Source organism: Danio rerio, chromosome 18, assembly GCF_049306965.1.
Source record: "Danio rerio strain Tuebingen ecotype United States chromosome 18, GRCz12tu, whole genome shotgun sequence".
Lineage (NCBI taxonomy): Eukaryota > Metazoa > Chordata > Actinopteri > Cypriniformes > Danionidae > Danio > Danio rerio.
Window position 1 is genome coordinate 44,025,584 of NC_133193.1, and position 23,831 is coordinate 44,049,414.

General features: G+C 35.5%; 1 protein-coding gene across 3 annotated transcripts in view; it reads right to left on the bottom strand.

The window, feature by feature from the left end:
- The window catches only part of rasa2 (RAS p21 protein activator 2), a 97,395-nt gene that overhangs the window by 10,775 nt on the left and 62,789 nt on the right, over positions 1-23,831 (bottom strand). For 2 of the 3 annotated variants that reach the window (XM_017352121.4, XM_073930041.1), the window contains 10 exons: positions 22,924-23,077; positions 20,786-20,940; positions 19,305-19,419; positions 19,113-19,187; positions 17,844-17,967; positions 17,583-17,689; positions 15,381-15,467; positions 15,165-15,242; positions 12,663-12,736; positions 12,442-12,548 (listed from right to left, as the gene is read on the bottom strand). In XM_017352121.4, the coding sequence (XP_017207610.2) occupies positions 12,442-12,548; positions 12,663-12,736; positions 15,165-15,242; positions 15,381-15,467; positions 17,583-17,689; positions 17,844-17,967; positions 19,113-19,187; positions 19,305-19,419; positions 20,786-20,940; positions 22,924-23,077 (1,076 nt within the window). Of the gene's footprint in view, positions 1-12,441; positions 12,549-12,662; positions 12,737-15,164; positions 15,243-15,380; positions 15,468-17,582; positions 17,690-17,843; positions 18,526-18,571; positions 19,188-19,304; positions 19,420-20,785; positions 20,941-22,923; positions 23,078-23,831 lie in introns of all 3 variants that reach the window. The other variant, XR_012394094.1, reaches the window with a different exon arrangement.

Here is a 23,831-nt window from a genome sequence, read left to right on the forward strand (position 1 = left end):
GGTTTAGGCTGTTTTTTCTGCAGGTACATTATAGGTACTGTCTTTGTTCCAGATTTGTTTACGTATGTAATTGTGTAAAAAAATCACAAGCAATGTGTTAAAATTTGACTCATTTCCTGAAATAAACTGCATTTAAGGAAAATCCAACACAGCTCTTTGATGATAAGTTGAACTCTTCTTCTAGTATTGAATGAGCGCAATATGTAGCTTATTCCTCATTCCTTTTCTTTGGAGAAGAGAGAGAAGAACAAAGTATCACTGCTTGAATTTACTCTAAAATGTTTTGCATTTTTTCTGAATATATTTATTAATAGCATCGGATTCAGTGTGCGAGGTTTATGAACGTGACATTTTTCAGATATTATTAGGGAAAAAATCCATATGAAATTTTCGGACTTCAGCGTGCAAAGATCTTTACTGTGTCTTAAAAAAAAATCAGTATCTTATTCTTAGACTAGTCTGCTCTGATTGGTCAGATGATTGGGTTATTCAGTTGTGATTGGTCTACTGCTGGAGAACCTAAATAGTCTTTCAAAGTCGACATGAAATGGAAATTAAGATTTGCCTTTTTTTTCACCAATCATGGCGCACATCCATTTGAAACAAAAAAGTAGAACCGTAAAGAAATAAAAAAAAAAAACATAGAAATGAAAATGATTGGATCGTGTTGCCACCAATATGGAGGAGGATTTGAATGCCAGTTTGTACTCAGATGTGGAAGACTACAATGTCATGAATCACTGTTGGAGGTTTTAGGACGTTCAATGATGATGAGAACGAGAAGCTAAACTTTACAGCTCGCATCATAAACAAGACACCGACTGATAACCCTGCCCTAAAGCAATGATAGCCCCGCCCTAAAGACATTCCATGTGACCAGAAGTGACGAAAAGTCATTTTGAGGGGGGAACAAAAGTTATGGTATTTGATTTAAGATTATGAAGGCAAAAGAATTTTGACAAAACAATGAAGTGCACAGATGCATAGTTTATAACAAGCACTATTACATACATGTAAACATAAGAAATGACAATTTTGATTTAATACCAACTTCTTACCTCTTGTAAACAAAGTTCTGCAAACTGTAACAATGATGTCGGTTTTGCCGCATCAATTCCAGCCTGAGCCCTTTGAAACTGGATGCACAGTCAACTCTAAAGTCTTGTAATCAACTTGGAACATATTCAGATATAATTTAATAAAAGTTGAAATGTTTACAGTCAAAATTAAATGCGATCCCCAAATAAAACTACACTCTGTTGATAGCATTGAATGGAAAAAAACAAACATTGGACATTCTCCAGCATATCTTTCCCCACCACACAACAAAGACCAAACTAGTTTGGAACAATATAAAGGCGAATAAATGAGTTTTTGCATTCAGGTGAACTAGAATAAAATTCTAACGACTCTTTTTTTATATATATATACATATATCAGGTTTTACTACACAGTAAATGTTTAAGAGCAGCAATAACAGGCTTGCTTCATATTGTTGTAAAGACATTACAGTGAATCATGCCTGACAACAACTTAACTCTTATACTTTTATTTTTTTCTACATGCATACATTTAAAACTGGAAATTATGAAAGATTGTGAACACATTCTGCCTTGTTCTCCATGCACAGATATTTTCACTTCGTAAGTTGCTATTTCTAACAGTCATTTTCACAGATTCTCAATATAGTAATTCACTACAGCACCACAAACACATGGTTTTTAGCTTCCTAACATAAAAAGGCGAAGAGCAAACCATAGTGGTTTAACACGGTGTCAGCAAATTCGTCTATATTTAGTTGATGTATAATAACAGAAAACTCTTAGCTGTGGTCAACGTGTTGAGAGTTTAGTAACTCAAACGTTTTTTTTTTTAACCTTTCTGTATCCGTTGACGGCTGTAGGCTATAGACTCTGGAGTACCGCAGTATGTCTGTTAAACCACTTTCTCAGAATTTACTCTTTTAAATGAGCAAAAGAAAAGGAAAGAAATTAAGTTGAGGCTTGTTGTTGCTATCCTGCCATGCAGGATTAGGAATTCAGTAAAAGCCTAAAGAAAATAGGTCAAATTGTAATTCATCTAAAGGTGTCTTTCTCATTTTGGGTAATGTACAATATGGATGTCAGTCTTATACAGTAGATCTCTTTTCACAAGCGACACATTTCCAAAAATATCTTGTCGCCTATCAAAGTTTTAGGAAAAACAAATAATAACTCGACTTCTAGTTGGTATCAGAAGTGGCTTATATAAAAGGCAAAGGCCTCTAGATTACGCTTATTTTATCAAAATAAATATTTTTTTATTATTTTATTAGGACAGTAAGGTCTGACTTTGCTTAGACAAAAGGCTCGTCATTTTACAGAAATAATGTACAGTATAAAATATAAAGTCATGGGGCAGTGAGAAAAAAATTAATGCTGTGTATGACTCCCATGAGCTTAGAGGACTGCATCCACACATCTCTGCAATGACTCAAATAACCTATTAATAAAGTCATCTGGAATGGCAAAGAAAGTGTTGTTGCAGGACTCCCAGAGTTCATCAAGATTCTTTGGATTCATCTTCATTCCCTTCTCCTCCATCTTACTCCAGACATGCTTAATAACGTTTAATCTGGTGACTGGGCTGGCCAATCCTTGAGCACCTTGATCTTCTTCTGCTTTCATAAACTTTGATGTGGAGGCTGAAGTATGAGAGGAATTAGCCTGTGGTTTGTAATGTAATGGGCAGCACAAATGTCTTGATACCTGCCATCCACTCTGCAGATCTCTCACACACCCCCATACTGAATATAACCCCAAACCATGATTTTACCTTCACCAAACTTGACTGATTTCTTTGAGAATCTTGGATCCATGAGGGTTCCAGTAGGTCTTCTGTGGGTCTTCAAATACTTCTGCAGTATTTGTGATGATTGGAATGCAGCTCAACAGATGACTCATTGGAAAAATTAACCTTCAGCCACTTTTTAAAATGATCAACTAGAAGTCAAGTTACTGTTTGTTACTCTTACAACTGAGATCGACGACAAGACTTTTATGAGGTGGTGTAGATCTCTTAATGGGTTGTCACAAAATATAAGCATGTTTAATTTAGTGTAATTAAGCACAAACACCACAAATAATATTTCAAATTAAATATAAAGTAAAAAACAAATGTGTAAGTGCAATCAATCAATCAATAAATGAAGAGTTCAGATGCAAAAACCTCCAAGTGCCATCTGAAATTTCCATTGAAAATTAGTATGTTTCTCAGACTCCTATGTTTATGTTGAGATATTTCATTTTAAAGATCTTTAAAAGAGTGTATTCTTTGTTATAAACTGGAAATTACTGAACTACACACAGGAGCCTGATAAAAATGCTCATTTTTTGAAGGATATTTCCCAACAGCTTTTAGCGGGTTTTGCATCTGAACTCTTTAAATATAGATATACTAATGTATACTACACATTATTCATACTAAACTAATACTTAGTTTGCAATAATTGCTTATAAGTACATTTTTCCATCTACACTTTAATCAAATGTCTACGACAACATAATTCATTTATGAAATTACATTTAAAGTTCAGCCTAAGTGTTTCAAAAAGCACAGTTAAATAATTTCATATACATTTGACCTATAATGTATTCCTATTTAATTACAACTAATATAGGAAATAATATTGTGTAATAAGTACTTAAAAGCATACTTTACTTGAAATATGTACTTGCATTGTTCAATGCTGAAAAAAAAAATGAAAGAAAGAGAGAAGATCATACTGTAGTGTTTTGGTGATTCACCAAATGTTCTCAACAAGTTACAATCATCTTTTGTTTTGAAACGCTGATTATGTAAGGATAAAATAAGTGCCGAAAGCATGGGAACAGATTTTGAAAGAATGACTAATTGTGTTACAAGTGTAATAATTTGGTCTGAAAAATGACCACTTACTTGTGCAAATAGCACTAAAGTAAAAAAAAAAAAAAGATTCATCCGTGGAGATGAATGACTACCATATATGAACTGATTCTGAGATTGAGCGTGTTTGTTGGACGACGAAACGCTTTTAGCATCTTGATTGTGTTTGCAGTAAGATTTCTACAATCATTAAAAGGGGTCGGCTTGAGTTTAGCCAATAAGGAGCACAATGCAATTTCATAACATCCTCATCCGCCCCAGTTGTGGTATCTGGTGGACAGTTACAAATGGAAAGTGCACATCTATCGAGGACAGTCCATCATTTAGTCCAGATGCTCAGTGTTCTTGATTCTAGGAAATGAAGCTCCACTGATCAAACGAGAGAAAAAAAATTAATAATAAAACATAAATTTTGCTCCATCCTGTAACTGATGTTTAGTCAAATGGCAATGTCTAGTTAAAATGCAAGCATCCCAACTTACTGTATAGTCACCACACTCCCTGATCTTGCTGTGAATTTCAGAAACATGGCAAAGTGTAATCAAAGCGCACTGGGATGACACAGACGAAATAAAATTAGCGTGTTATCCTTCTGACATAGTCAATTTATTTGCAAAAACATCTCAGTATTGGGCCTAAGTCACTCTCAATCACATTATCATGTATTCAGCTGCTCTCATGTTTCACAAAAAAAAATTGTGAAAGTGAATAGCACAGCAGGGACATACCGGTATAAACATACTGTAAAATCTACAGGTGAAAATATGCAGCACATGACTAAACGTGTCAGTGTTTATACAGTACACATACAAGGTGAAAGCAGCATTTTCAGATGCATTCACGTGAAAGTGTGTGTTCAAAATAGCCCTTTTCTGTCGGATAGAAGTACTGTCTATACCAGGGGTGTCAAACTCAATTCCTGGAGGGCCGAAGCCCTGCTCAGTTTAGTTCCAACCCTGCTCCAACACACTTACCTGTAGGTTTCGAACAAGCCTGTAGGACTCAATTAGTTTGATCAGGTGTGTTTAATTAGGGTTGGAACTAAACTGCGGCCCTTTTGGAACTGAGTTTGACACCTGTGATCTATACAGTACACAAAAATGGAAAACATTTTGGAAGTCATCTTACTGAATTCGATAGCATTTCTGGGGGATGTGTGTGTTATCCTCTTTAACAGTCCAACTACCCTCATAAATGATGTGTGCTGCTTGTTCAAACTACATATTTAAAATGAACTGAATCAAAATAATTCTTGAGCTTTTGGGGAGGACAACTTAATTGTTTCATGTTCAATCCACTTAAATGTGTAAAAACGGTAACACTTTATTTTAATGGTCCATTTGAGTATTAGTAAAGTGTCTGCTTAACATCTGTTGATACTGTTGCTGAACAAACATTTAACGGATTATAAGAAACTTTGCAAGCACATGTCAACTTACACTAACCCCAAACCCAAACTAATATTCTACTTATAATCTAAGGAGAATTAATCGACATGTAGAAACCAAATGGACCATCCAAAAAAGTGTGACCGTAAAAACAATTAGGCTAACTTAATGGATTTGTGTTGGGACAACATGAATTGTGCATAACCCAGCATGTTTCACAGTGTCGACACAAAGCCTACATGTACATGATGCAAACTCCCTCACAAAAAGTCACTGAGTCCTTATCAGGATTCACTAAAAGCTTTTTTTATACATGTTTACAGCATAAACGATTGAAAAGATGTTCAGACGTTTTGCTTGAGGCACTTTGGCCTGTTATTACAGGAACATTGACTTCAGATTTTCACATCGAACTGTGACTGGTCGCAAACATGCCAGTTAAACTGCCTTTTGGCCAGTTCTCAGCCGATGAGAATCTGTAAAAAAAAAAATCCAGACTTTCTGCCGTCAATCTGAAGGCCTGTCTACAGTATGTGTAACATGTGTAAACTGTAGCCTATGTTTGGATTAAAAGTGTGAATGGCAAATTTACTACCCTTTTGTTATGTTCGGGATGAAATCATCCACTAAACTAAACTGCTGAAAAAATGCATCAGATTAATTCATTCATTTATTTTCCTTTCGGCTTAGTCCCTTTATTAATCTGGGGTCACTACAGCAGAATGAACCAGCAACATATCCAGCATATGTGTTACGTAGCAGATGCCCTTTCAGCTGCAACCCAACACTGGGAAACACCCACACACTCTCATTCACACACATACAATATTGATGGAGTATAACAGCAAATTAAAGTGTGTGTATGTGCGTCTGAGTGTGACAGTGACCTTTGCACACTTACCTTGATTTGTCTGAGAAAATTAAAATATGCATTTTAGCTCTCAGAACTACATGAAGTAAACAAAAACAAAGACTGTGTATTGATGCACCATCAAATGTGCTTATAATGGAAGTCAATGGGCAAAAACAGCCACCAACGAACAAGTACAAAGAAAAAATGAAAATCTAACAATGCATCAAAGCCAATATTGCTACTAATTGTTCACATGTGAATAAAATGTTAAATAAAATCCATCCTTTCATAATGAAAATACGTCATTTTCTGTTTTTTTTTTCCATCAAATCAGTGACACCATTCATGGATTTGACAATTAAAGGGTTAAAATCCTGTTAGTTTCTAAACAAATGTGTAGTTTTGACCCGGACACAGGTTGATTAACAGATCTATGCAAAAAAATTAAAGAAATATTTATCTGATGCATATTTACAGCAGTTTAATTCAGTGGATGCTTTCATCACGGACATAAAAAAGGGTAGTAAATTTTAACTGTGCTCAAGGGTTAAACTGAAGTGTTACCAAAAAAATGTATTGATGAAATAAATTGGCACCGCCTAAAATGAGCTAGGAAAGTCTCAACCCAACAACAAACTCAACTATTGAATAAATATTATAAATCTTGCCATGTGTTTAAACACAAACAAGACACAAGATTTATAGTAACTCCCAGCACAAGTGCTTAAATAAGACAAATTACACTATTATATAATAAAAGCAGGGAGGAATATCCAAAAGCACTGGAGGGAGAAAACCTGCAAAGGAGATAACCATCAAAACAACGGTTCATGTCAATATGACCTAGTTTTGCCTTCCAATCTCCTGGATGAGTACACAGCACACCGCCTGTCGTTTAATCAACAATCAGTCTGTAAAAAATAACTAGACTGCATTATAACAGCATGTTTGGTCAGATTTCCAGTCAAAACGTCAACAGCTGAAGTCCAGCTTTGGTGACAGTCTGGCGAAAGAAGGTCAAGCCAACATGCCGGCTCCTTCCGAGTTGGTCACATTGAAGGATGTTGATTATTACAACAGCAATAAACGTCTTAAGCATGGAGGAACACCAATAATTGGTGACCTTAAAACTCATGATACATCTTGGGAACTTGCGAACGGACAGCCCGCTCAAAGAAAATGAGAGAATTTTTGTTGGGAGTACAAATAAGTGTTACGACTAGGAGCCAGATTTACAGCTTCCGCCAGTGCAAACCCATTTGTCTGTTAAAACTGTCAGGATTTACAGAAGACAAGCAGGGAAACATTAGTGCTGGAAAGCATGGAGACAGGTTATTTTGTGTCATACAATGTATTGTAAAATTATTGTTACGGTGATGATAGTATATCTAATATACGCATCGCATGCATGTGTGATAAATTGCATTTATTTTATATGCCAAGCATTTATGTGTTCCATGTAAATTTGGCCAATCGAATAGGGCCTTACTATCTTTATCCCCACCTCCTGAGTAGTTGCAGTTCTGCTGTTGGCTGGAGCCAAAGGTGAATCCAGAGCTGGAAATAAATACTAATGGTGGCCAAACAAAGTGAGAATACACTCTAAAAAAAATGACGTGTGTTGTTTGTTCAAACTACAATCTAAAACTAAAAATGGGCTGAAACAACTTTTTTTTCAACTGAGGTTTTTTTGGTACAACTTAAATTTTTTAATATTCAATCGACTTAAATTAATAAAAACTAAAGACTTAACTTAATTCCTTCATGTTGTCCCAACATAAATTAATTTTGTGGATGCCAGCATTTTTTTACAGTGTATATGTGGAGGTTTTCAGTCATTCAAAGTGTTTTAAAGATGAAATATTTGCACCTTGCCACAGTTTTTTTTAGCATGAATTAGATTTAATTAGATCTAAAATATATCTTTTACCTGTTCATTTTAATATCATAACATAAATAAATGATTTAAAAACATTCAAAGTATTTTCTAGGGTAATTATTTATCCCACTGTAAAAAAAAATGTTGGGTTCCACACAATCTCTTTATGTTGTCGTGTGTACGTTTTTGACTCTTTTAAAGCCCAAAATTACCATAATATGTTTGCAGATATTAAAGAATCATGCTAAGTAAACATTCTTGTTTATCTGAAAAAGAAAGTCAGATATTCTGCTTTGAAAATGTGCGTTACGTGTCGGAACATCTGTCTTTGTTTTAGAGTCTTTAACCCGCCAAATGCCCAAATTATTGGGTTGCCTTTTTGGAAAATAGCGTCATTCATTTAGTCAGAAAGGCTCTCAAAGTATGCATCCGTGACCAAAATGAGACCTCTGGTGGACAGTAGCATCCTCTAAAATGAGATGCAGATTCAGAGTTCCACATGAGGTAGGTATTAATTATCAAATAATATAAATATTACGAGCGTAAACATTAGGTGAGCAGGTTACATTATAACCCTGTGTACAAACAACACGCTTTTGTTAACAAAACAATTTGGTTGTTTGCACCACAACAAAAGTTTAAATACAGCCATTTAAAATAGCAAATCAAGCACAAAATAGTGCACTTACTCCACTTCAACGAAATGGTAAGGTTTATTATCTAATTAATACACATTAAACCTTTAACACTGTTGTCAATCTGGCAACCTGCGCTTGCGTGTGTTTTGAACCAGGCATGCAATACCTAGTTAATCACTGGGTGTCAAACTTACATACTGCACCTTTAAAGTTTTTACTATTTTAAGTTGATTGAACACACAACAATTAAGAAGTTCTTTTAAAAAAACGTGAAGAATTGCGCTGTCTCAGCTCATTTTAAGTAAATAATTTAAACCAGCTGCATAAAATATTTTTTTAAGTAATATCGTAACAAAATAAGAATTAAAAAATATCCCACGTAGACATGGGGAGAAAATGGAAACTTTAAGAGCTGGAACTCAAACCAGCAACCTTCTTGATGTGATGGGACAATGCTACCCGCTTAGCCACCATGCCACCTATTGACCTTATTCTAAAATGCGGAAGTGCGCCTGTTTTCGCGATTGTCTTAGAACTTCCGATTCAGTCGCCTATGGGAGAAATGACAGGGAATAATAAACGGCACAAAATGGCCAAACAACTTGCTCAACAAACAAATGTTTGCATGACTACACAGATCAAGTAGCATAATATAATAAGGAAATATCAGTTTGCAACATCAAACAGCGAAACGAGCAGTTGTTAACGTCAAAAAATGAATGGAAGTGAATGTGACCGGAAGTCGTGAGACAAAAAGATTCAAATGGCAGCGCCCACTCGTCAGCTGAGAATAAGGTGAATAACATCCTATAATATCTATTATATCATAATTATATATGCTATGACCTCAGAATAAGCCATACAAATCACTAACCCATCTCAATATACTGCTAAATCCATAAGATACCCATGAACAGTCATGACAAAGCTGATTGCATAAATACGTAAGGGGAAGCAGAAAGTTTCACATCCAGAACTGGCCGACCGCATTACATGAACAGGAGCTCCACAAACAACAATGTGAAACTGAGGACAAGCTAAAAGAATCCAGAGATAATGTTCATGTTATTTCAACTCCATTCCCAAAATAAAGCAGCCAACAAAAACAAGCGCCTGAAGGACCACATTTACAGGGTTCTTACACATTTTTCAAAGTCACTTTTCAAGCCAAAGTTCCCAGGTTCATTTTCAAACTTTTCCACTACTTTACAAGTGTGGCAAATTACATACTTATCAGATTTTATCAGATGCTTTTTGTTAGACTTCTATGCTTTACTATTGAACACTTTAAGAAAATGTTTTGATGGTATGTTTGCCTCAAGCCCAGCATTGAATTAGAATCAGAATCAGAAAGAGCTTTATTGCCAGGTGTGTTCGCACATACGAGGAACTTGTTTTTGTGATAGAGCTTCAACAGTGCAAGAGAATTACAGAGACAGGACAAAAAAAAAAAAACAGATAATAAATATATAAAAAAGCAGTAAGTAGTGAATGCAAATATACAAATACACAAGTGTATGTAGAGCAATATTACTATATACAATGTTATATGTGCAGCTGTTATGTGCAAATTGGCATGTAAAGTGTGTTGTTAAATAAGTGTATATGTGTATAAAAGTGTATGGCAAGTAGTGATGTTTGTTCCACAATTATTATTATCAAGTGTTCATGAGATGGATTGTCTGAGGGAAGAAACTGTTTCTGTGTCAGGCTGTTCCGGCGCACAGTGCTCTGTAGCGTCGACCAGAAGGTAACAGTTCAAAGAGGTAGTGTGCTGGGTGTGAGCGGTCCAGAGTGATTTTGGCAGCCCATCTGCTCGCTCTGGATATGTACAATTCTTGGGTAGTAGCGAGGGTTGTACCAATGATTCGCTCAGCAATCCGAACTATTCGACGTAGTCTTTGGAGGTCGGATTTGGTAGTTGAGCTAAACCAGACAGTTATTGGTGTGCAGATGACTGATTCAATAATGATTCAATAAATTCAATGAATTACTGCCATCTACTATCCTAAATATAATTTACTCACATCTTAAATGTGTAATCCTTCATCTTAACCTTATATTTATTTTAAAGTCATGCACTGTTCACTCATGAAGCTGTGATCTCCAGCCTGAGCCCACAAAGATGGGGGTGTAAAAAATTATTGTTTCTTCTGTGAACCACAATGCAGATGGGGACAATTCGATATCAGTTCAGTAATAGATCATAACCGATTATTACGTACTGGCGTCATTTATCTCCGATGTGCAATGTCGGAGTAGAATGCTATGGCGAAGGAGGCGAGGGCAAGTAAATAAAACGCTTCTACAACTTAAAAGGTGTATAGTTATGCACAGTTCAGCTGGTGAGGTTGCTGGAAAGTCTTCCGTTGACAGTGAAGAAGGCACAGCACACAAGTCGCTATTTCACTACTAGAGAGAAATGCTGTAAAAATCAATTTCTGCCTCTCTCTCACACACTTTGAACATTTGAGCCACTGCGCTGGCCTGTTTGTGTGGTAACTTTTCCTCTCCTCTTGACTTTTAAAGCGATATTCGTGGATCCAGACACGAGCGTGCCTGAGTTGCGAGTTTTCTCCACTGTGTCTATTACGAATTACCTGTGATAATCGCGTATTATGCACATATAGACTGTAACCGTGGCTGTTCTTCCCGCGTCACTCATCAGTAAACACTCGTCAGGCAGCGCTGGAGCAGTGTGAGAGAGTGGACCACAGCGCATCAAGCGAAAAGTATTAACAAAAATAAATAAATAAACAACTCAAGACAATTAAATGCTTGTATTTGTACCAGGTCTGTGATGCTTGTCCACAATTCATGCATTGGGTTAAATTAGGCAGTCCAGTCTCTGTGTTCAGTCCGTTACAATCATGGTTGAAACCCAGACAGGCAGTCAGGCAAATAATATAGAGTGTGGAGCAAAGCGCATCAAATGATCGGTAATTAAACAGAAAAAAGAAAAATAGAATAAATATATATACTTCTATATTAGACACACATCTGATGCTTGTATTTGCAGCAGCTCCACATCCACAACTTCACGCATTGGGTTAAATTAGGCTTTATAATCTCCTTTACTTCCAATGTATCTGTACAGCGGAGGGAACTGAACCAACCCCGTGACGTCAGACACAGCGATATTCCAAGATGGCTGCGCCCTAGGTCTAAAATCTATAGTAAAACATGCCGTTTTCTTCTAAATGGTTACAATAATTGAGTTTGTTTAATATATTTTCACTAAAGTGGAATGCAATGTACAAAATAAGGTAAACTTGACTGAGTGCTTCATTTCCCCTTTAAACAGCAGCATATCCTTTGAAAAAGAGTAGGGGTTTAAAAGTCGCAGTATATCCTTCGAAAAAGAGTAGGGGTTTAACGCCGGCATCCCGGGCAAATTTGCCCACTGGCCCCCAACCATCCCCATATCATAATTGGTCTCCTCTCCACCAATCAGTGGGTTTATGGTAAGCAATATGGCTGACGTTGCATAATCTAGTTGGGTGCTGCAAACTGGTGGTGGATAAGGGGATTCTACTTCATAATTGTAAGAAATTCATATTGATTATTATCACTAAAGAAGATATTTTATAGAAAGCTGAAATAAACTATAATCCACAGTAGGAAAAACAAATACTATAGAAGTCAATGGTTACAGGTTGCCAACATTGTTCAAAATATCTTCTTTTGTGTTCAACAGAAACTCATGAAGTTTTGAAATAAGTAAAGGATAAATCCCTTCAAGAGCTGAACTGAATAATCCAAAGCAGAACGTTCTCTCACCTTTCTGCTTGTGATAGGACAGCTCTTGATTGGTCACTCGTAACCAGCGTTTCTTAAAGTTCTTCTTTCCTATTCGCTTTTTGCCCTGGGCCCGCTTATGTATCTCTCTGGTAAAAAATAAATTAATTTGATTAAATTCACACATATAACTGTCAGCATTGTGGTAGAAACTGAGCGACTCATAATAAAAACTGAACTAATGAATGAAGCTTTTTTCTTACCCTTCCTTCAGCACAAAGGAATCCTCCACTCCACTGGACTCCTTACTGACATTAGAGGAGATTTCATCTAAGAACTAATACAAAGAGATCATAGGAGAATTTACATTTGATGACTTTGTATTCACGAAATGTAGTTGTATTTTTAAGAAGTGATCAAAATTAATAATGACAAAATAGTTTTGCTTACACGTTAAATATGTTTTCAAAAGCGTTTGTAAACATGCATGCATGTTTTATTCCTATTTAAAAGTGTTTCACAGTTTCTGTTATTTACAAACTTGTTTATAAATCGGTGCTTTGTAAAATTCATAAAATATTTTGGGGAGTCGTACTAAGACATGACATTTTTATGACACACACGAAGGAGCCTTTCCCTTGTAAAAATGCCAAACTACCTGATATTTAAGGAGACTTCTGTGAACTTGACACAGTTATGAGAGTTTTCTTGGTATTTTCGGAGAATCAAGACTAAACTATTTATTTTCTTTTTACAAAACTATAAATAATATTATCAGGACAAGTGTTCTTATGCTCTGCTAAAAAAGAGAAAGCTGAGTTCAGTCATAATAAAAGAAACAATCATAATAAAACAGTTCAAGTCAATGTTTTTATAAACTGCACTTTAATAACACAGTGTATTTCAGAATCAGGGTTTCTGCAGGATTAATCAAGTCAAATTTAAGACTTTTCAAGACACTTTTAAGACCGTTATGAATTAAATTAAATGTAATTATTTCTAAGTGACGTATTTTAATGTGTCAAAACAGAAAAAATGTAGTTGTATACTTTTTTTTCCAACATAATGTTTATTTTTTTTAAAGACAAGATTAACATAGTTGAAGGTATATTTATTATGGAGACAATGACATAACTAGTAATATACATTTTTTGGCTTTTGGTCAAACTGATCGAGTATAAGGGGCGACGCAGTGGGTAGCACATTCGCCTCACAGCAAGAAGGTCGCTGGTTTGATCCTCGGCTCAGTTGGCGTTTCTGTGTGGAGTTTGCATGTTCTCCCTGCGTTCGCGTGGGTTTCCTCCGGGTGCTCCGGTTTCCCCCACAGTCCAAAGACATGCGGTACAAGTGAATTGGGTAGGCTAAATTGTCCGTAGTGTGTGTGTGTGTGTGCGTGTGTGTATGTGTGGATGTTTCCCAGAGATGAGTTGCGGCTGGAAGGGCATCTGCTGCGTAAAAACTTGCTGGAAAAATTGGCGGTTCATTCCGCCTTGGCGACCCCAGATTAATAAAGGGACTAAGCCGACAAGAAAATGAATGAATGAATGATCGAGTATAATGTATCATATAAATTGATATGTCGCTCTGTTATTATCATGAGGAATTGTGTAATTGTTTTTAGTTTTCTTTCCCTGATTAAGGAATTTCATTTGCGGAAACATCTATTGTAATGTCGAACATCTATTGAAAATTGGATCTCTTTGTAATAAAAAAAATGTAAATACTAAAAACAATGTTTTATTGAGATGAATTGTTGGTGACTGGATGGATTTTGCCCAAATGGGTACTTGGACAGAGGAAAATTAAGACCCGTTTAAAATGATTTAAGATAATATTTCAGTTAATTTAATACTTTTCAATAAGGATGGTTATCGTGAAACTGATGTTTCGGCACAGTGTCGGGATCCAGAAGCGCAAGTGTTTCGAAACACTGCACCGAAGCATGATCTGAAACACAGAGGTCACATGACTAAGGTGATTCGAGAAACACAGGCCACGTGACTACAGTATTTTGAAACACCGGGTCTGTGACTAAAGCGATTCAAAGCATCGGTCATTTCAGATGTGTTTCGAGACCTGGCGAATCTCCGACTGACAAGATCGAAATAATTTCAGTCTCATGTAGCCTAGTGGGGCGTTATGGTGGCGCAGTGGGTAGCATGATCAACTCACAGCTAGAAGGTTGCTGGTTCGAGACCTGCATTTTTCCTACATCTAGCTGCATTACCCTGGATTCGAAACCATTATCTCTGCATGCTAGTCAAGAACTCTTACCGCTCTACTAAATCACTTGAAGCTTTAACTTTACAACGTGGGGTTTACTAACTCAATTTGCTTAACTGTTTCTTTGCTGAAGCTTCCAGTGCAATACATAAAAATGACCACTAGGTGTCACTGTAGAGAGGGGTTTCAAAACGTTTCGAAGCTTCAACATATTTGCTTCGACTACTTCAGTGTTTCATGAAGCCTCGCTTTGCCCTCCACTAATTTTTGAGCCCTAAAATTTTACCCTCAACTTTCCTCAACACAACTGCATGGATGTTTCTAGAAAGCTTAGTAAGAGCTTGATTAGCTAGCCCAGGAGTGTCTGATTGAGGTTGGAGGGCACCGGCCCTCCAGGTTAGAGTTCGGGCTCCCCTGATCTCAAGTATTCTTTCAACCTATACTGATTAAAGGAATTGCAATGCCACAAAACAGATTGTCTCAATGCATGATCTTGATCTCTTCTCATGCATCAATGAAAAGGATTAGTAGGAAATGCTTACCTTTTTAACTTTCTCTATACATTCATCTTCTTGGAATAACTTGAAGAAATCACACATAAATGTTTCTTTAAAGCTAGACTGGAAACAAAGGAACAAACAAAAAAAGGTCACAACAATAACTGAAAAAATGTAGAGAAGCAAACGTATTCTGGTTGGGCTGAATGTCAAGTGGAAAGTGATTTAATAGTTGGTTCCTATAACTAAAAGCTGACATACCAGTTTGTTCTTGGAAAGGCTGCCCCAGCTGCCCAGGGACTGAATGGTTTTGGAGATGAGAGTCAGGGTGCGGGATATTTCAGGGTCCTGAGAAAGAGAAAATGGAAGACAGGTAAGTTCTAGCTCATTAGTTCATTCATTTATTCAGTCATTCATTTTCTTGTCAGCTTAGTCCCTTTAATTACCCTTTATTAAACTACTTCAAAACCTTTATAAGTTTCTTATGTTGAGCAGAGAAAAATATATTCTGAAGGACAGAGACTACATACTACCGGTAAAATGTTTAGGGTCAGGTTTTTTTTTTTTTTTTTTTTTTATTCTGTTTATCAAGATTCATTTATTTAATGTTAAAAATTTTATATTTTATTAATATTTTAAATAACTGCTTTCTTATTGTATGTATTTTCAAATTAAATTATTACTCCAGTCATTATTGCTTTCATTACTACTACTTCTACTACTACTACTACTACTACTAATAATAATAATAATAATAATAATAGTAATAATTAACATTAGAGTTATTTCTGAAGGATCATGTGACTCTGAAGACTGGAGTAATGGAGCTAAAAATTAATCTTTAAAGTCACTGGATTAAATTATTAAATTAAACTATAAACTTAACTACTATAAACTAGTTCTGAGCAGTTATTTTAGTACAATAACATTTCACAATTTTACAATTTGTATTTGTATTTTTTATTAAATAAATGCAGCTTTGGTGGGCAGGAGAAGCTTATTTAAAAACATTTAAAAATCCTACTACCCCAAACGTTTGACTGGTAGTCTACATTTTTTTATATATTTATGTATGCTTTTTTTATTTAGAATATATACATGCATATATATTATCATGCATTAAAAATTTTTGTGTAAGTTTATGTATATATGTACATGTATATGTTTGTGTGTAAGTGTGTGTGAGTGTGTGTGAGTGTGTGTGTGTGTGTGTGTGTGTGTGTGTGTGTGTGTATTTGTTTTTTGTTTTGTTTTAGTTTTTTTTTCTTTTCGCTGTTGTGTAACTGTTTGTTAGTGGATGTGTTTGAGCATAAAAAAAAATCAAAGAAATAATGTCATTAAAAATTGAATTTAAAAAAATGTGGAAAAAAAAACTGTTACTATTGATTTACATAGTATCTGTAAGTCAATAGTATATGTAAAGTGCTCAGCATATATGCGTGCACCCCACAAAAGTCTATCTATTAAATTAATATTTTTAATGGGAAGCTTTACAATATTATATTTGAGCGTATACATCAGTTCTGATTCCAAATATGGAGCTTATCAAACAAGATAACTTCAATAACAGTCCAAAAACTAGTACATCCAAGTTTATGTTATAGAAAAATATCAAATACAATTTAAAAAAAAAAAAAGAGGAAAAATGCAAAAAAAAGATTTTGTTTTGTTAAAATTTTGTAGGTTGTAATTATTATTATTATTATTTTTTTTTTTTTTTGCAAAATTAAGCTTGAATTTAATTGTATTATAACTTAATTTCTACATGGGGGTACTCAACTATGCTGAGCACTGTATATGGAATATATGGAAGTCAATGGTTAGCATGTTCCAACATTTTTCAAAACATCTTCCTTTGTGTTCAACAGAAAAAAGAAACTCATAAAAGTTATTTTACTTAAAGGTGCAAAAGGTCTTCAGAAACAGCTTTTGTTATGATGGTTGAAAGTCTCTTCACATCCTAATACCAATAAAGAAATTAAATGATCCAAATATATTTATGTTTCTTAATATATTTTGAAAGGTGTAGGACCAAGAAAAATTAGTCGAATTAAAATGTTCGGTCGGAACATTACAATTAAATTGTCATAGGTGCATTCGCAAATGCATTCTGACAGAGAATGGCAGACAAACATCAAAAAACTACCTTCTTTTCTGAATTTGGTATTGCACTTACTAACTCTACTATAAAGTTTTTTTCCTCTGGTTAATGTCACATGACGTGTTGTAATGTTTTCTAGTTTCGATTTTCTACCATTCATACCATGGCAATGACAATCTTTGGGGCAATTTTTAGGGTGGGACGTACGTAGGCTTACAGTGCTATCAGGTTAATGTTTGCATTTTCCAAGATCTCCTTTTGCACCTTTTAAGGTTAAGCAAATGCTCATTTACGGGTAAACTATGCCTTTTAACCTATGCCTATAACTGTTGTTAGCATGTCTGTTTTTGTCACACACTCACGGGATGATGGGATCTCAGCTGGAAAGTGTGTGGAGAGAGAACTGCCACCGCAAAAAACCTCAGAAAGATGAAACTGCTGACCGCCGAGTACTGAACATGAGGATCAGCTGTGGCGAGACACACAAACACAGATTATTAGTTATAACTGGGTATCTAGCGCCTCCTAGTGGTGAGGTCATGACAAAATTCAAACACTGAAAGAATCCCAGACTAAACATAAGCTTGCACATGTGAATGAGAGTGAGAGTAAAAGTGTGTCACCTGGAAAGCGTTTCGATGCGAGCTGCCGGAGTGACCTGAAGACGTCACACATGAGGGGGGGACAGCTAGAGCTGGACTGTGTTATAGATGTAAAAACCTTCTGTACATAACCTTGCAGATTCTCCTGAACACACACAGAAATGCACACTATATGTAGATAAATACTTACTTTTTAGACCTTTTTTAACTCTATAGGCTTAAAGGGCTAATTAAGAACTACGCTACCAGACAAAAGTCTTGTCGTCTATCCAGGTTTTAGAAACAACAAATAATAACTTGACTTCTAGTTGATCATTTGGTATCAGAAGTGGCTAACGCCTCTAGATTACGCTTATTTTACCAAAATAAAATACGCTAATGTCTTGATTTTTAATTATTTAATTAGTACAGTAAGATCTGATGTTAGAATATAAGTCATGGTGCAGAGGAAAAATAATTAATATTGTGTATGACTACATGAGCATGGAGGACAGCATCGATACATCTCTGCAATGACTCAAATAACTTATTAATAAAGTCATCTGAAATGACAAACAAGCGTTCTTGCAGGAATCCCAGAGTTTATCAAGATTATTTGGATTCAACTTCAACGCCTCCTCCTTCATCTTACGCTAGACATCCTCAATAATATTCATTTCTGGTGACTGGGCTGGCCAATCCTTTAGCAACTTGACCTTTTTTGCTTTCAGGAACTTTGATGTGGAGGCTGCCATCCAGTCTGCAGATGCCCTCATACCGAATGTAACCCAAAACCAGGATTTTTACTTCACCAAACTTGAACTCTATGAGAATCTTGGGTCCATGCGGGTTCCAATAGGTCTTCTGCAGTATTTGTGATGATTGGGATGCAGTTCAGCAGAGGATTCTTCTGAAAAATCTACCTTCAGCCACTTTTTTCAACTAGAAGTCAAGTTATTATTTGTTCCTCTCTACAACTGGGATCGACAACAAAACTTTTGTCAGGTAGTGTATAATATCAACATAGTCATTTAATATTTAATATTTGTATTATTAATATTAATATTAGGCGCAATTTTAACAATTTAGTAGCTCAACGTCTACAATTACTTTGACTACTTATGATGAGGGACAAATTGTGTAAAAATAAATAAATTAATAAATAAATAGATGACTAAAGAAAGAAAGAAAGAAAGAAAGAAAGAAAGAAAGAAAGAAAGAAAGAAAGAAAGAAAGAAAGAAAGAAAGAAAGAAAGAAAGAAAGAAAGAAAGAAAGAAAGAAAGGACAAGCGATTAAAAACAATGGTTCACCTTGTTGACCTCCACATTATCGCCCTCTTTCAGTTTGACTGGATCAATCTCGCAGGTTTTAATTGATTCAAAGATCTATAACATCAAAATGACAACAACAAACCATTTTAAAGAGAGTAAGAGTTCAAATCTGAGTCACAAATGTAAAGTAATCATGCAGAGTTAACATTAAAAAGGAATTTTGTGTCCCACTTCATTGAGAACGGGTTTTAGAGTGACAGTCAAGTAACTTCGGCCAACAATCTTCATCATGTCATCTATACAGCGGGTGGCCAGAGAGTTGCCTCTGAATATGGTGTTGGCCTCTCTGGACAGAGAAAGAAAGGATTTAGAGGGTAAAGAATAAAGTGTATGCCTACAATCAAGACAAAACAATAGGAAATGATGAATGAAAAAATATGCATTTTAAAAAGCAAACAAAATATATTAATATTCCACAAACAACAAAGACCATGAAAACACTTAATAAAAGAATTAACAATTAAGAAGAACAAAAATTTTATGAAAAAAAGAATATGCATAGTCACAAAATAAAAGCAAAACAATCTAGCTGAAGGCTAGATGGCTTGATGCTTGCGCCATGGTGCCACCATCCTCCTGCTAGTTTTAGGAAAGCCATGCACTGCGGTCACATACATTTAACTCTTTAATATGTATATTTAGTATACAGTGGTCCCTCGCTATAACACGCTTCACGTTTTGCAGCCTGGCAATTTCGCAGATTTTTTTTACAGTGCATTGTGTTCTGCGTCCCAATTAGCGAATTGTGTTCTGCGTCCTGATTGGTTATAGACAAGTCAATCAATCTCATGTATTCAATCAAAGGCATCTCTGGTAGCACCTAAAAGGCAGAGGAAGATACTAACCCTCGCACAAAAAGTTGAACGTCTGCACATACTAAAGGAAGGTAGAAGTTACGTGGCTGCCATTACGGAATAAATAAATGAAGATCAAATGGTTTTGATCTTTGATTTCATTCTATAATACTGGACTGGATTTTTCTATGAAGGTTTGAACTTTGAGAGTGTTTAAACAAGAGAGAAAGTGTAAAAATGTTAATGCATGTCTGAGAAAAGTGTATAAAGTGTGTAGTGAGGGGTTTTACAGCCTTAACACATCTATAATAATTGTACTACTTTGTGGATTTCGTCTATTGAAGGTTATTTTTAGAACATAACTCCCGTGAATAACAAGGTACCACTGTATTTACCTATTTAAGGTCTTCGTACTCTATCTGAATGCATGAGACTTTCGTTGCATAAGGGAAATTCAAATTTAACCAACGAAAACAAGTATTACCAAAACATTTATGCACATTAGCAAAAGGAAAAAAAGAAAACAAATAACATGCACATTATATTATCTAACAAAATAAATAATTTATTATCTATTTTGTAGATTTGTTCATATTTTAAAACATATATATATATATATATATATATGTGTGTGTGTGTGTGTGTGTGTGTGTGTGTGTGTGTGTGTGTGTGTGTGTGTGTGTTTTTAAAATATGTACAAATATACAAAATAAAAACAATAGATATATGCACATTAACAAAACAAAATAAACTACTAAAATAAGGACTATGTGCATATTAACAAATAAAAGAAACCAAAAAAGCTAAAGAACTGTTGATCATGATTTTTTTTTTAACTATGTAACTGTGATACTGAACTGTGTATTCTCCAGCTCCAGTGCAGCAACAGCAGTGAGAAAGGGCAGCAGGCGGTTGTGATGAAGCAGCAGTCTGACCACAGGGAGCAGCGCATCATATCCGACACCCTCCCTGCAAATATCTCCCAGAACATGAGCTGCTGATGCTGAGATCGGCTACACACACAAAAGAAATAAACAGAAGTTACAAACAAACTGAACGTTAAACACGGTTGCCAGTCCTAAAGCAATAGTTTAAACAAAAATTTAAATCACCTCTTAACTTAGACACCCTCAAGCCATCTTTTGTGTATATGACTTTCTTCTTTCAGATGAAGACATTGTTGGTGTAGTTTTACATTTTAGCTCTTTAATGCTATATAATGGTGTTGGATAGTGGCTTTTATTTTGAAGCATCCAAAAGTGCATAAACCCATCGTAAAACAAACCTATACACTGCAAGGGGGTTAACGCATGTCTTATAAAACAGATTTAAAGATGTTTTTGCAGGAAAACATTTATCTTTTTTTCAATTATAAACTGAAATCAATGACTCCATAGCTGAAAAATGTTCATTCTTGACAACTTCTAGGCTCACCTCAAATTCTACGCATGATATATGACAAAAGACACATTCATCGCGAAAGAGTAAGAGTGATATACTGTATAAAATATACAGTAATGCAAAGCTAACTAGTTTTCTTGTTTGTCAACATCTTCTGTTGTAAACAAACTGTGTAGAAAAATTTACTCTATAAATACGTCTTACGTCATGTGTTATGCTTTAAATCAGCCAAAAGTTATTGAGAATATGTATTTTAAGGACGCAAGAAGCCAGTAAATCGAGTTCATGATTTATAACTTGAAATATTTTAGTTACAAAACTCATCGGTCCACTTTATAAGACATGCGTTAACCCCTGGTGGTGTATGGGCAAAGTCCTTTAAGGCAAGTCATTTCACTTGGCAGCCATCTTTGAAAAGCCTCTCGGGCAGTATGCTTGGGGCATTCTGTTTAAATGGGGAATTCTGCAGAATTGATTGCCAAGCTTATGATTCAATTTCATATTAGCAATCATCAATAAAATTAAACAACAACTGTCTCTAGTTTCATTTTTTAAATGTTCGAATCACACAAAAATCTGCAGAAACTCACGATTGAACTGAACCCCTCTGCCAGAGAATTGTCAGTCTATAACGATGGCTAATTGGCTCCTGTACTAGAAGGCGGGGCTTCATTTGCCATATTGACCGTTACACTTTTCCCCATTTAGGTATGCTACAGTCTTTGGTATGGGTTAGTTTGATGGATTTCTATGATTTTTGGAAGCTTAAATGAAAATGAACACTACTCAACATTATTAAACAGCATGAAAGAGCCAGGATAACATTTTAAACTACTCTGACTGTAACTATGCTTGCATCCAAAAATGGGTTTTTCAAAAAAGCGTTTTCATTCGATGAGTTAAAGAGAACAAAATCGTCACTTCCTGATTAACTGGCGCCAGATATCAACAGTAAAAACTGAATTTGCTGCAGTAGGAGAAGCTGCATGAATCTTTTCTTTATTTAATAAATGACTTGCGCCGATGACTATGCCGACACGCAATGAACGCGCTGTGGCGTTTGAAGGCGTGAGACGCAGAGCACAGATGCTCTTGACAATTCTGGAGGTAATAATAATATAATAACAGTAATACTGAGATGGTTAAGGCATTTTAGAATGTCCAAAACAACATTTCATATGTTTTACAATGTGCTCCGCCTGCTGGTTCGTCTATTCGCACACATTTTTATCATCACATGATCTCTTATAACAAAATCACATGACATTTTCTTTAATGCGCATACGGAAACTTGTTCGGTAAAAGTGTTTCCATCGTAGTTTATGTACATTTTTTTATTGATTAAAAAGTTTATTCTACTCAATTATGTGCATATGGTTTTATGCGCATTTTCAAAATGTATGCGCATCTTGGCATTTCCATCAACCATTTTTTATGCACATATCCAAAATGCACATAAAAATAGGTTGATGGAAACAGCTTGTGTTTGTCTCACTGAAAAAAGTCACAGAGGATGGTTTAGTACGAGTAAATTATAGGTAATTTTCACATTTGGGTAAACTATTCCTCCAAACAGAAAGAAGGTGCTGTCGTACCTTGACATCTGGAGACTTGAGCATTAGGTTGCGGAGTGCTGTGTAGCAGGCAGAGGGCAGGACGTTGTCCTCTGTGTATGTTACCTTCAAACGGAGAGAGCCCAGATCATCTGGCTTTGACTTCGTACCGTTTCCTTTCGGCTGTAGCAAATACCTACAAAACACAAAGCAACTAGTTTTAGCTAAGCTATTCGACCATTTTATACATTTAGGGCCAATCCTAAATCCATTCTGTCACTCGATGACACTTGAATCCCCTGTCAGTAAGGTCTAGTGGCTAGGAATGACATTTTTACAGTGTCTGCTATAATATTAAGGTTGTTTTTTGTCTGTTTACATAGATGAATATGGCCACTGAGTAAATACACATTACATCTGTATACATCTTACGATCTTATTGCCACATTATATCGTTATGGTGACATGATATTGCTGCATTCAGTGATTTCCTGAAGATGAATATCAAAAAATAGCCCAACGGGAAAAACTACATCAGTCATGATCATCGATCTCATGGGAAGCAAGAGATCGCGATGACATATGATGACGTGTGCAGGTGCTGAAGTGCTGTCCCATTTCTTAGGAGTCAAGTTTGAAGCCCTCCCCCTTTACACTCTGTTTCAAGGGCCAAGAGGAAGGGGAACAAAAATAGAATTGGGATTGGGTCTAAATGACCTGTATAGGTAAATACAGATTACATTCACAATGATTTAGCTGGTGATGTAAAATAAGGAAACATTTTGACTAGTGCAATGACTTTTTTGCGCAACTTGTGTTGAGAAATATTACAAAAAAGAGATATTACTTATATTAAGTTTCCATTGATCAGGTCAAACTATTTTAACAATTGCACTGAAAACATTGCTTCAGAAAGTGGTTCATGCATCGTTTGCATCATAAATTGTAAT